The sequence below is a fragment of the Papilio xuthus genome, unplaced genomic scaffold (genome assembly GCF_000836235.2).
Source record: "Papilio xuthus unplaced genomic scaffold, Pxut_1.1 DF825946.1, whole genome shotgun sequence".
Classification (NCBI taxonomy): domain Eukaryota; kingdom Metazoa; phylum Arthropoda; class Insecta; order Lepidoptera; family Papilionidae; genus Papilio; species Papilio xuthus.
In genome coordinates, this window is record NW_013532703.1 from 6,675,896 (window position 1) to 6,687,952 (window position 12,057).

At 43.7% G+C, this 12,057-nt stretch overlaps 4 protein-coding genes across 12 annotated transcripts in view; 2 read left to right on the forward strand and 2 right to left on the reverse strand.

Annotated features, from left to right (window-relative positions):
• Window positions 1-682: 682 nt before the first annotated feature.
• On the forward strand, window positions 683-5,226 carry Xpac (DNA repair protein complementing XP-A cells homolog Xpac). 4 transcript variants are annotated; one of them, XM_013321321.1, is made up of 5 exons: window positions 683-1,159; window positions 2,217-3,136; window positions 3,517-3,677; window positions 3,962-4,195; window positions 4,430-5,226. In XM_013321321.1, the coding sequence occupies exons 3-5, from the start codon at window positions 3,562-3,564 to the stop codon at window positions 4,863-4,865; spliced, it is 786 nt and encodes a 261-aa protein (XP_013176775.1). In that variant the 5' UTR covers window positions 683-1,159; window positions 2,217-3,136; window positions 3,517-3,561; the 3' UTR covers window positions 4,866-5,226. The 4 variants fall into 4 exon arrangements, with proteins under 4 accessions (XP_013176775.1, XP_013176774.1, XP_013176776.1 ...); XM_013321320.1 differs by lacking the exon at window positions 2,217-3,136 and having other exon boundaries at window positions 683-904; XM_013321322.1 differs by lacking the exon at window positions 2,217-3,136 and having other exon boundaries at window positions 683-839.
• Window positions 5,227-5,279: 53 nt separating this feature from the next.
• Window positions 5,280-7,163, reverse strand: LOC106124544 (zinc finger protein 706). 5 transcript variants are annotated; one of them, XM_013321323.1, is made up of 3 exons: window positions 7,138-7,163; window positions 6,495-6,642; window positions 5,280-5,523 (listed from the first exon to the last, which is right to left on the reverse strand). In XM_013321323.1, the coding sequence occupies exons 1-3, from the start codon at window positions 7,146-7,148 to the stop codon at window positions 5,434-5,436; spliced, it is 249 nt and encodes an 82-aa protein (XP_013176777.1). In that variant the 5' UTR covers window positions 7,149-7,163; the 3' UTR covers window positions 5,280-5,433. The 5 variants fall into 5 exon arrangements, with proteins under 5 accessions (XP_013176777.1, XP_013176781.1, XP_013176778.1 ...); XM_013321327.1 differs by having other exon boundaries at window positions 7,108-7,163; XM_013321324.1 differs by having other exon boundaries at window positions 6,958-7,156.
• Window positions 7,164-7,542: 379 nt separating this feature from the next.
• beg (malonyl-CoA-acyl carrier protein transacylase beg) lies at window positions 7,543-10,405 on the forward strand. 2 transcript variants are annotated; one of them, XM_013321318.1, is made up of 3 exons: window positions 7,555-8,082; window positions 9,196-9,760; window positions 9,879-10,403. In XM_013321318.1, the coding sequence occupies exons 1-3, from the start codon at window positions 7,601-7,603 to the stop codon at window positions 10,134-10,136; spliced, it is 1,305 nt and encodes a 434-aa protein (XP_013176772.1). In that variant the 5' UTR covers window positions 7,555-7,600; the 3' UTR covers window positions 10,137-10,403. The 2 variants fall into 2 exon arrangements, with proteins under 2 accessions (XP_013176771.1, XP_013176772.1); XM_013321317.1 differs by having other exon boundaries at window positions 7,543-8,082; window positions 9,196-10,405.
• Window positions 10,406-10,718: 313 nt separating this feature from the next.
• Acadvl (Acyl-CoA dehydrogenase very long chain) overlaps window positions 10,719-12,057 on the reverse strand; it is a 4,253-nt gene continuing 2,914 nt past the window's right edge. Inside the window, exons 6-9 of the mRNA XM_013321779.1 lie at window positions 11,964-12,057; window positions 11,609-11,777; window positions 11,170-11,540; window positions 10,719-11,079 (exon numbers count right to left, since the gene is read on the reverse strand). The exon at window positions 11,964-12,057 is cut by the window's right edge and continues 23 nt beyond it. Coding sequence (XP_013177233.1) covers window positions 10,915-11,079; window positions 11,170-11,540; window positions 11,609-11,777; window positions 11,964-12,057 — 799 coding nt within the window. The 3' untranslated portion in view covers window positions 10,719-10,914. The remainder of the gene's footprint in view (window positions 11,080-11,169; window positions 11,541-11,608; window positions 11,778-11,963) is intronic.

Sequence of the window (12,057 nt, forward strand, 5' to 3'; positions counted from 1 at the left end):
TTTTTTTTTTTTTCGAATTTTTGTAGGTCATGGCAGCAGCATGAGGTAGGTCATGGCGACGGCCAGCTCAAACACGTAGTACGACTCCTGCACGTCGATTAAATCGATTATGCCCGCGATGCGGTACTCGCTGTTGCTGTCACACATACACAACTATCACTATTGGTCCCTACACACACATCGCCATAGAATAGTCTTATTAGAGTAGCACTAGTTACCAACGATGTGTAATGGCCATAACTGTACACAGTACGAATTTACAGACAGATATGGCTCACCATATTTTAAGCCTTAAGAAAATGATACCGAAGTAATATCCCCTAAATACAAGCTAAAATCTATTCTATCAGTTATATTAATAACAAAACACTAAAAACTTAAATAAGTGACCAAATATCAACAATAAAAAAAAAGGCTGTCTTAAAAAAAGCGACAAGAAACTAACAATTTTTAACAAGTTCCGCGCCTGTTACTTTAATATCAGCCATGGCTTTGTAAATTAATACTTTCTGTTAGTAATTTATATGGGAAATGTTAGCCTATTAGTTGTAGCATCTGTTTCAGTAGTTTATTTTCAATTAATTTCTATAAGAGCTGCTATAAATTTGTTTTTGTTTTATGTGGTCCACAACCATATCATGGTTGAGATCTGTCGGATCTTCCCTAGTTAGTGTTTTTTTTGTGCGATACGCAATCCCGCGCCCCTCTATTAATGTGTCAATGTCAAAAAAAAAAAGAAAAAAAACTCCCTAATGAACAACAATCTCTGTCGGACTGACGGCTAATCTATGATGTCATGCAAAAAAAAAAGTACAATATATATCAAGTAATTAAATTGTGTAAGTTAATGAGTACATATATAAAAAGCCGTTTATCTTAAGCAGTGTGCTACTTGAATGAAATTGTAAGTACAGTAAATCGTTTCTGATTTACCCGCACATCCACCTATTGACATTAAAACAAATGTTGTGATGTGACTAAACTGAAATAAGTATAAATGATAATGGATAGGTATTGTGCTTCCATCAATGAATTCATGGATGATTGCAGTTTATTTAAGGAAATAGTTTAAATGTTAAGTTATATGAAGAATTGAAAGTCTTTATGGACTAAGTACTTAGATGAATAAAGCTTACTACCGCAAATTAAGTCAAGAGAGGTAAGATATGTTATATGGTAATGATCATACCCTACACACTAACATTTTTAACACCTTTTCCATTATGTGAGAGTGAGAGTCTAAACTATAATTTTTTTTTGTATGAATATTTAAATGTAACACTTTTCTCTCACCCAAAACACTCACACAAAGCCACCTATCAGTCGGAGTAGTAGAGAGGACAATGATTGCTGAAGCAGAGTGATTAATTATCATAGCTATACATTACACTTTTCTTAATATTTACAATTCTTCTTTTAGGTCCACACCGTATGGTGGTATGCCATATTTTCATAATTTTGAATAATAGACAATGTTTTGTTTTACATTACCGAATAACACTTTTAGCTATGGATGATAACAATAAAAATTATATTCTATTTAAGGATATAATTTTTATAGTTTATTACTGAAGTGTAAAGCTCATAAGGAACACACAGATGTATGTTTCCCTAATATGTATACCACTGGATACTTTTGGAAGTAAATCCTAAACAAAGTAAATTACCTACTGAAATATCACTGTCAATTTTTTCTCAAGGTTTTTGTAGTTTTGATTTAGTGACCTTGTTACAATGGCATTATCTTAAACTCTCACTTTATCTTAAATTATCTTAAACTACACTCAGGGGCACATTTAACCGTCCACTCATTTCAAATTCCATATCATTCATTTATATTAACTTGCACTTTAAATACTAGAAAGTCATACCCTTGTTTTGTTTACTTTTTCTGTTTTTATTTAAAAATAATCAGCTTAGTCAAAATTTTACAGTCTCTGCACTTGGTCTAAGTTAAGCATACGCTTGTTTCAAAACTATTCGTAAGCCTTTTATTTGAATAAATCCAAGGTGTTGGTGGTCTGTTATCATATTTAAAAAAAAAAAAAACCATTGGACGCAGCTGGTGCAGCCAGAGCTGTGGCACTTGCAGATGCTGGGTTTAGCCACTGTCGGATCGGACAAATCCTTGGATATCCAGGAACCTCTATCCAAGATGCTATCCGGCGATACAGAGAGACTGCTTCCTAAACAAGGAGGCCTTCTTTTTGTTTCAGAGGGGAATGCTTTAGGCATGCTTCATGCCTCGGGGAAGGCTCGGTAGTCATGTGGGATTCTTTCCCCAAATGGGAGCATACCCACTAAACCCTTGTTCCCTTATAGCCATAATGTGGGACGCCACGGGATCGAGTTAACTTACCACCGCGACGCCCCACTGATCAGCCCGAAAATAGGGCCCCTCAGTGCGCCCCCAATGGGGCGCTGCACCCGTAGGCGCTCCTCAAAGACGACACCGCGCAATGCAGGTTCGGGATGCACAAGGAAGCCTAGGCAAGGTCCTAAAAGGTGTAAACCAGTAAGAGATGACTGTAATGTTGTCTCCAACATTCTTCATAATCGGTTCACGACAGCTTTTGAGTCTCGTAGTTCTCTTCTGTGATAAATGAAGAATCGGTTTACGAGGTCCAGAAGGAGCTCAGCGTGTGTATAGACGCCGCGGTGAAAGGTTTGCTGAATGTGCTGTAGTTAAAACATTGGGTTACGTGGGTGTGGGGTGGCATTTGTTATGACGCTCGTACAGAGTTGGTCGTCGTCGATAGATGCAGCGTTAATGCTGACAGGTACGTCACAAAATTCCTAGAACCACATGTGATGCCGTTTGCGCCATTCATTGGCACGACAACACTTGTGCACACACCGCGAGAAAAAAAAATGGCTCTGGATTCTTGGACGGCGTCAATATCCAGCGTTTACCATGGCCAGCTCGGAGTCCGGAGCTGAACCCAATAGAGCAATTAATGTACAACCGATTTGGAGTCTACACCAGCTCCTTCGACCATCGATGAGCTAAAAACTGCAGCCGTTGAGGAGGGGGAGAACGTTCCATAAAGTGATATCCAAGACATACTGGATGGGCTTTCGAATCGTTTACAAGAGGTCATTAGGGCAAGAGGAGAAAATACACGTTATTATTGCGGTAATTTATAGCATACTTTTTATTATTAAAATGTTATTAGTTTTTGTTGTTAAGAAAGCTGCATATTCCTAATTTTTTTTCGTCTAAATTAAACCACTTCGCTACTTACACATGAATCATTTGTTTTCGTAAAGGTTCACCCAACATTAAATGCATTATAACACAATTTATTAAATTGCGATAGAATTTTAAAGAAATCAACAATATGTAGGTGGCCGGTTCAATGTGCCCTTGAGTGTGATTGAGTTTTTATCATTATTTGACACATCTTGAAATAAAATTGTTGACCTTATTGTAAAAGCGGAAAGTTCAGTGGAGGCTGTCACGTCACTACTTGGTAAGATAATGTGAATTAATGTAAAATGAATGTCTGTAACCAGAAAAAGCTGAGGTAGGTGACCTGCTTCTGGTACCCGAGAGGCGCAATGACGAGCCAGGAGCCGAGCGCAGTCGAGCTGAGCGCGGCGCAGCGGGCGCGCATCGAGCGGAACAGACTGCACGCGCGGGCCCTCCACGAGGCGCGTCTCGTCACTCGATCACAGTATGTGCTATGCTGGATCATACTCATAACATTTCTCTAATTTATAACAAGTAGAACATTCAATTGATGCCGGGGCGCATACCACGGGAAAACGTCCACTTTCTGTGAGCTGCCTCCATCGTCGCTTGAAGGTAGACGACATTTGCATATGCAGATCTACAGCCGCTCCCTCTTTTGCCACCTTAATGATATAAAAAGAAGTAAACCATGTACATTTCTTTCAGAACACTTTATGATATAGGTTAAACGGGATAGGAAACTATTTGTTTCCTTGTTTGTTTCAGAAGTAACGCTTTGGAAGGCGCAAAACAAATCTATGTAGGGAAAAAGCGAGCTGTTGATACTGGAGGAGGTTTCTTGGTGGAAGCGGAGAGCGCGGAGGCGAGTGTGGGGTCGGGGGGCAGGGCCGCGCCGTTGGTGCACGCCTCGCAGCAGCCGCGCTGCAAGGAGTGCCAGCAGCTGTTCCCGCAGTCCTACCTGTTCGACACCTTCGACTTCAGCGTGTGCGACGACTGCAGGTGCCCATGCCTGCCCATTATTAACTTGTAGCATCACCCCACAAAAACCTTTCGATGAAACATAGATAGATAGATAAGGGGAAGTGCGAAACTATAATATTATAATTTTATTATCCTCATTCAGATAATACATTTTTTAATGACTTATATAAAATATTTTAGCTTTAACAATAATTTCATCAAAAGCGCATGGCCGATATGATGGGCACTAAAAGAAAAAGATGCATTTAAAAGGGACGATGAGGGAGCGCACGAGCTGGTGACGCGCACCGAGGCCAAGAGCGAGTTCCTGCTGAAGGACTGCGACCTTGACCTGCGGCCGCCGGCGCTGCGCTGCGTGCGCCGCCGCAACCCGCACCGCACGCACTACGCGGAGATGCGCCTCTACCTGCGCGCGCAGGTGGAGGAGCGCGCGCTGCTCGTGTGGGGCTCCGAGGAGCGGCTGCTGCAGGAGCGCGCCGCGCGCGAGCAGCGCCGGGAGCGCGCGCAGACCGCCGCCGCGCGCCGCCGCCTCACCGCGCTGCGCATGGCCGTGCGCTCCAGTCTGTACGACGGCACGCACGCGCAGCACGACCACCGCTACGGCGAGGAGAGCTACGACGCCGAGACCGACCAGTACACGCGCGTCTGCGCCGACTGTGGCCACACGCAGACCTACGAGAAGATGTGACGCCGAACATCCCCCCCCCTCCCCTCCACCAAATGTAACTTATGTCAAAAACAACAGCAAATACCAGACACTAGAATGTTAAAAGTGAGTAAGGTGAAGTGGAGTCGAGAGCGAGTGCGGGTCGCTGTCGGTCGAGCTGCGCTTGTATACTTTGTGAACTAAGGAGTCTTGAAATACTAATATATATATTATGTAACAATTTCTGTTCTGATAGTGTAAAATACTTCATATGAAACTTTTCACTAGATTGCTAAAACACATTATGTTTGATTAATAACATGATTATTTGGCCTCTTTTCTGATTCAGTTCAAATGTAAGTAAGTATAAAGATTATTCAAATAAAGGTTTGATACGACTATAGTATTATATATATTTCGTTATGATGAATAATAATGAAAGTGACACAAGCCATATAATCCGGAGTGCATTGTCCTTTATTGCAAAAAAACTTTAATACAGAATAACTCCTTTAATGAAAATACATATTGAACAAATGCAAGATAGAACGCTCAATTTAACAATTTCCCGTTATGGAATTACATTAAAAAATATAAACTTATGGATATGTTAGATAGTTTTCAAATCTTCAGGTAAATCATTCTTGGGATGTTTGTTTTCAAAATGCTGTTTATAGGTTTTGGGATCCGGCATCTGCGCCTGCAATTTCAACAATAAAATCAAGCAACTACAGCAGTTGTTGCATTGCAATAAGTAATAACAATATCTTGTGATATAAACCTGCTACTTCCTACATTCATTTATTATATATACTTTTAGTACACACTGCCATGTATGGAATTTGATAATCCTCTGTTTTCATATTTTAGGCACTCATGTGAATAGTAATGTGGTATTCTAAAATCTTTAATAATAAAAAATAAACAATTAAAATGTATTTGAAGGTGGAGAATATTGAAAATAGCCACAACTAATATGGATTAATCTTTCTTTGCATTGTCTTGCCTTTTTGTGCTACAAATGCTACTGCCTTTTACTTGAGTAAGCCACCCGATGATTGGTTATTTACTATTGAAGAGTACACTTAATTTTATATTTGGCAGACAACAGGACAATTGTGAGAAATTATCCTTGCTTTCATGACAAAATACTGAAGTAATTAAAATAAAATCTATTACAAAGATACTCTAGAGCCTGAGAAAGAACATAACATATGTTTTATTGTAAAAAGTGAAGTAAGTGAGTTGAAAGTGGTGGTGGAAAGTTGTATGGAAGTATCATCATTTTTTCTGTTACAATTTTGAAACTATTAATTTGATAAATACAAATATGACAAATTTTGTAAAAAAAAAATCTCAAAGGTGAAAAATAATATTTAGGAAATGTTAATATAACTTTAAATGGAAGTTTATTAAGATTATGAGAATAATTTGTAAGTATGTTTTGTTTTATAAGTTTAAGTAAAATAATCAGTCTGATCAAGAATTTCATGTGTTCAATGTTGCAGGCACAGCTAATTTTTCATAAGGCAGTCCTATTTGACTAGCATTGACCTATAAGCAATGGTTTTGGTTTGTACAAACTGTGGGGCAGTTAAATTTTCACTGTACAAACATGCTATAGTCACTATAAACTTGGGTGTGAATAAAACAAATGATACAAAAACACACCTTGCAAATGACACAAATATGCACAAGAGCTTTTTGTGCTGCCTTTTTCTGATCGGTGGCACTGTGTCCTTGCTGTTTTTTCATTTTAGACAACTTTTCTGCAGCCTTTGCTTGAGACTGGATTTTTTGCTGACCACGGGCCATTCTGCTGCAAATTAAATAAATGTATTATGATTAGTTGTGTTCACATAATTGCAAAACCTGTTAAAACGTAAATATAGCCTTTGGCTCGTCACCTTAATGTGAACTATAGCTCTGTGATGTTTTAATCAAGCACAAATGTATTGATCACAAGTGCAAGTGTTTATGTACCAATATTGCAGTCAAGACTACAAAGTTAAGTATCTGCCTATATTTTGCGTCGCTTTGCACTTAATCATGTTATAATCGCCTACAGCTTATCGAATGTTATCTTAAAATATAATCTTAAATGTTAGAGTCCATATAGTATGTTGTTGCACACCTTTTTCCTTTAGGAATTAGAGTTTCACAAACGTATTAACTTCTTGATAAAACAATGGTTCCACTGGTCTTATAATATTTTAAAACAAACAATATTTTCAGTTAATATTTATTCTTTTAGTCAAAAAGAAATAATGTTAGTTATGAATACCTAAATAATTTAAATCACATATTATAATACCATAGGTGCATTCTACAATCTGTCCGTAAATATGACAGTTGACAAGATGACAGTGACACGGGACGAGATGGACAGATAAACTGTAAATCGAGGTACCTATTGCAGATAATCCTACACTACATCTGCATGCATCTGAATCTATGTGGTAAAACCCAAACATTCCTCTGATATAGAGATCATCCATTCTAATTTTACACTATGGAGTCCCCAGAATAATAGATAACCTCGCCATGTTCGTCGAACTAGAAAGCTATTTTCTTCTATTGGCAACAACAATTTCATGAAATAAAAAATCGGCCATGGAATTTATATTTTTACACCCATGGGCTACAAAGAGTATATATAGTATGTTGTTACATTTTGGGTAAGGCATTACAAAATAACATGTTAGCTTAACATTACATTTAAAATAGGAAACACTGTAATCAGCAAATAGTAGTCATTGTATTATATACTCTTTGCTATGCACATGTCTTTGAAGTTGAAGTTTGAAAGACTTGTTTTTTTTCGGATAACCTATGTTGTGATTACGTTCCAAGAAAATGGACATCAGATTGTTTTAAGTGATATTTACGTATTTATAGATATATACGTATTATCAATGAAGTCGTTATTACGCCGCGTGCAAGGCATTCGCACGGTCACGATAAACTCACGTACGAGAAGATTAAAATCCACTCGTGATGATGGTAGTCCGCTTAAAAAGCTTGTGAACGAGGCCAGCACATTTGGAGATGTTTCAAACCCGGAGCCTGAGCTGCGTTGGGCTACAGAGCCCTACGCGAGGCTCCAGACCGTCGAGGAGATGCCGACACGCGTAGATCCGCGAGAGACTAGTGTGCTACTCTTTCCGGGACAGGGCTCGCAGTTCGTCGGCATGGGCAAAAAGTTACTGGATTTGCCGGCCGCCCGCGATCTTTACGAGCTTGCTTCTTCTGTAGTCGGGTTGGTCTAAGAGAAACATATTTATTTTGTGTAAGAATAACTCTTACTCATACTACAAATGCAAATGTTAAGATGAAGGATGGATGTTTGATTGTATCTTGAGAACGGATTTATGAATCTCGCTGAAATTTAGCATAGATTTCGGATATTGCCTGGAAGAACACATGGGCAACTAATAAAGTCTTTTATCATTGTGCGCGGAGCGAGTCGCAGGCAACATCTAGTTACATTATAAATGTAAATGTTTAGATGAATGGATGGATGTTTGTTTGAAGGTATCTCCAGAAAGGCTGCTTGAATATAGCTGTAATTTGGCATTGATGTACAGGTACATGTTGGTATGGAAGGACACATAGGTTATCAATTATTTTTTTTCTTAATTGCACAAGGACAGAGTCACAGGCAACAGCTAGTAAATAATAAATATAAAGCATGTCTCAATATTCAACGATAAAATGGAAATGTCGTATAGCCAGCTCGATAACTACACCGGGAAAAATACTAAAAAAAAATCCATCTCTTTTTGTTTAAAAGTTACATTAACTTTTGTAACTTTTCCTATAATTTGATACCCTCCACCATATGATTAGACACTGTGGCTACAAATATGAAGATATTCCTGCAATTTTTTTTGTTTTAGCTACCTAAGTAACATAGCTATTAATTGAAGTTAAAAATTGGACCAAAACATTCGAAATTTAAGCAAAAAAAATAATTAACTTTGATTAATTAATTTAAGAACATTTTAACTTTTGACCAACTTTGACATGCTACTGTGTAAAAAAATGTATGAAGAGAACCATGTCACTAAATTAAAAAAGTACGCGCAACTCATCAAGATTTTAAAATGCTTCAACACTATGATAATATTCTCAAAAAAAAATTAGAACTAAAATTAAATACTTTTCAGAGTTGTTTTGAATTTTGGGACATCCTGTATACCCATCTTCATTCATCGACATAAGATTACTGATTTTAATTTCTTATTATGTTTCGTCCTATTTCCTACCAAAGTAACAATAAATATCATAATTAAGTTATTAAAGACATTAAATACACATTTGAAAATTATAAAATAAATCAAACAACAAATGCACTGTGCAAATACTGCAGGTGGGACGTGCGGCGCGTGTGCACGGAGGGCCCCGAGGAGGAGCTGCAGCGCCGCTGCCAGGTGGCCGTGCTGGTGACCTCGCTGGCGGCGCTGGAGCGCGCGCGCGACGAGCGGCCGGCCGCCGTGGAACGAGCGCGCGCCGCCGCCGGCTTCTCGCTGGGCGAGATCGGCGCGTTGGTGTTCGCGGGCGCGCTGCCCTTCGAGCGAGCGCTGCGGCTGGCGGAGCTGCGCGCGGCGGCCATGCAGGCGGCGGCGGCGGCGCGCGCGGGCGGAATGCTGACCGTGTGGCTGGCGGCGGACGCGCGGCTGGGAGAGGCGCTGGCGCGTGCACGCGACCACGCGGCGGAGCGCGGCGTGCACCGGCCGGTGTGCGCGGTGGCCAACTACCTGTACCCGGGCTGCAAGGTGGTGGCGGGGGACGAGGCGGCGCTAGCGTGGCTGGAGTCGCAGGGGCGCGCGTGGGGCGTGAAGCGCGCGGCGCGGGTGCGCGTGGCCGGCGCCTTCCACACGCCGCTGATGGCCGCCGCGGAGGACGCGGTGCGCGAGGCGCTGCGTCACATACAGGTGAGGACGACACTCCGGATCCGACACTTGCGGCGGCCGACAATATTTTGGGACTCTACCGCTTTTATGTTTGTGAGTGGGTCACGAGCGTGTGCATTTAGAGTGACGTCCGCGGCAGGTGCGGGCGCCGCGCGTGCCGGTGGTGTCGTGCGTGGAGGCGCGCGCAATGCGCGAGGCGGGGCAGGTGCGGCGCGCGCTGGTGCGGCTGACGTGCGCGCCGGTGCGGTGGGAGCAGACGCTGCACGCGCTGTACGCGCGGCCGAGGTCCGAGCCGCAGCCGCTGACGCTGGTGCTGGGTCCGGCGAGCGCGCTGCGGTCCTCGCTGCGGCAGGTGAACGCGCGCGCCTGGGACGCCAGCCTGCACGTGGACGTGTGACATGTCGCCTCCGACATGTTCTCGTTAAATGTACTAGTGTAAATAAAAGTTATCTATAGTATTCTTTAGTCTATATAATAAACTGTATGTAATATTAAAATAAACAACATTTTTTTTAAATATTGGTAGATGAATGTTAATTTACTGATATTCCTTGTACCACTCCGAGCGAGCTCTAGGCTCGTGCTCGGATACGGTTTATGACAATAATCAAATGATCGAGTCAGATTCGAACTCTCGACCGCGTGATCGGAAATCCGTACCCTTAACCATTAGTAACCCCTCCCCCCCCTTAATCATTGGAGTAAAATGAGAACCGAAACAAATCTATCTGATGATGTAACGTTACTTTTTTGGTTCTGGTATAATAAAGAAAAGAATCAAGTGCGATGGGGAGGTGCTTTCTCAAAAGGGTAAAGATTGGAGTGTGGCGTGCGGCGAGGTGGCTTCACCTCACCCACGCTCTTCAATATATACATGATTAGTTGTAAGATATCAGCATCAAATCAGTCTGCGGCCGCATCCTCCTCCTCCATCATGTTTAAATAACAGGACAAATACTTAGTACTAAGAAAACAGCTCTTCTTTAAAAATATATTTATTATTGCAAACATGTCGGGCGATTATATTACATTCTAGTTTAATCTTTACGTAACAATAAAGCGGTTGTTACAATTACCAAAATATATTTTCAAATAATTATTTCCTACAGCGACAGTCATAGATATAATGATGCTAGAGGTAAGAGGTAGGAGGAGCGGGAGTGGGAGGAGGGAGATCAGAGGTTGAGCGGCGAGCGCGTGAGGCAGCCCGGCGCGTCGCTGACCGCGCGGCCGAGCGCGCACAGCCGCGCCCCCCGCCTCAGCGCGCGCTCCTCCAGCGCCGCCGGCAGCGCCGCCATGCGCTGCGTCGCCTCCTCCGCCCACGCCTCCGCCATCGCCACCTGCACACACACACACACACACGCACACAATGTATTCCTCACAACGCTACCACCTTCTCGCCCGAGAGATCGCCGCATCTACCGGCGTACCTCGTGCGGCGCGCTGGGCAGCGCCAGGCGGTGGGCGCGCGACGCCCGCGACAGCACCGCGGCCGTGGTGTAGGCGTCGATGGCGGCGGCCGCCAGCCGGTTCAGCAGCAGCTGCTCGTCGACCACCCGGCGCCCGTACTTGCGCAGCGCCAGCTCGACCACGGCGCCCACGTGGGCGGAGGCGCGCACCAGCTCGCGCGCGGCCGGCGCCAGCGCGGGCGCCACGTGCGGCTCCAGCGTGGCGGCGGGCGCCAGGCCCACTGCGCGCCCAGCGCGCCGCCCCGCCTCGCTGAAGATGAGGCCCAGGTTGGCGGTGGGGTTCTTGAAGGCGCGCTGCAGCTCCTGCAGGTGCGAGCCCGCGAACTGGATGCCTGCACAGCCACAAACGGGGGCGAGGGCTGGTGGGGGCGGGGCGAGGGCTGGTGGGGGCGGGGCGTACCGGTGAGCGCGACGAAGAGGCGCAGGATGTCGTTGGTACCCTCGAAGATGCGGAAGATGCGGAGGTCGCGCAGCACGCGCTCCAGGCCCGCAGACTTCATGAAGCCCATGCCGCCCAGCACCTGGATGGCCTCGTCCACCACGGCCCACGCCGAGTCGGATGCGAACACCTGCGCCGGTTGTATGCGCGAGGTGCGACGTGCAACGCGCGTTCATGTTATCACATACATTAGACCGTTCAATAATGACATGCAAAGGCATACATAAACAATTGGTAATAGAAGTGGAGATGAAAAATGCTACTCCTTCAATAGAATTATTGAAAAGCGAAATGAGCACTCGCACTCGGGACGTACCTTGGAGATGGCGGCCTCGAGGTGGTAGTCCTGCGCGCCGCAGTCCATGTTGCCGCTCACCAAGTAGGCCAGCGACTCGGTGACGTACTGCAGC

Excerpts from the sequence above, each read along its gene's own strand:
- beg (XM_013321317.1), top strand. The coding sequence starts at position 7,601 with ATGCACATGTCTTTGAAGTTGAAGTTTGAAAGACTTGTTTTTTTTCGG. Across the intron at positions 8,083-9,195 it reads CTTGCTTCTTCTGTAGTCGG|GTGGGACGTGCGGCGCGTGT; the intron begins GTTGGTCTAAGA and ends CAAATACTGCAG.
- LOC106124544 (XM_013321323.1), bottom strand. Across the intron at positions 5,524-6,494 it reads ATATTTGTGTCATTTGCAAG|GCGCAGATGCCGGATCCCAA; the intron begins GTGTGTTTTTGT and ends TTGAAATTGCAG.
- Xpac (XM_013321321.1), top strand. The coding sequence starts at position 3,562 with ATGACGAGCCAGGAGCCGAGCGCAGTCGAGCTGAGCGCGGCGCAGCGG. Across the intron at positions 3,678-3,961 it reads CGTCTCGTCACTCGATCACA|AAGTAACGCTTTGGAAGGCG; the intron begins GTATGTGCTATG and ends TGTTTGTTTCAG. Across the intron at positions 4,196-4,429 it reads AGCGTGTGCGACGACTGCAG|GGACGATGAGGGAGCGCACG; the intron begins GTGCCCATGCCT and ends TGCATTTAAAAG.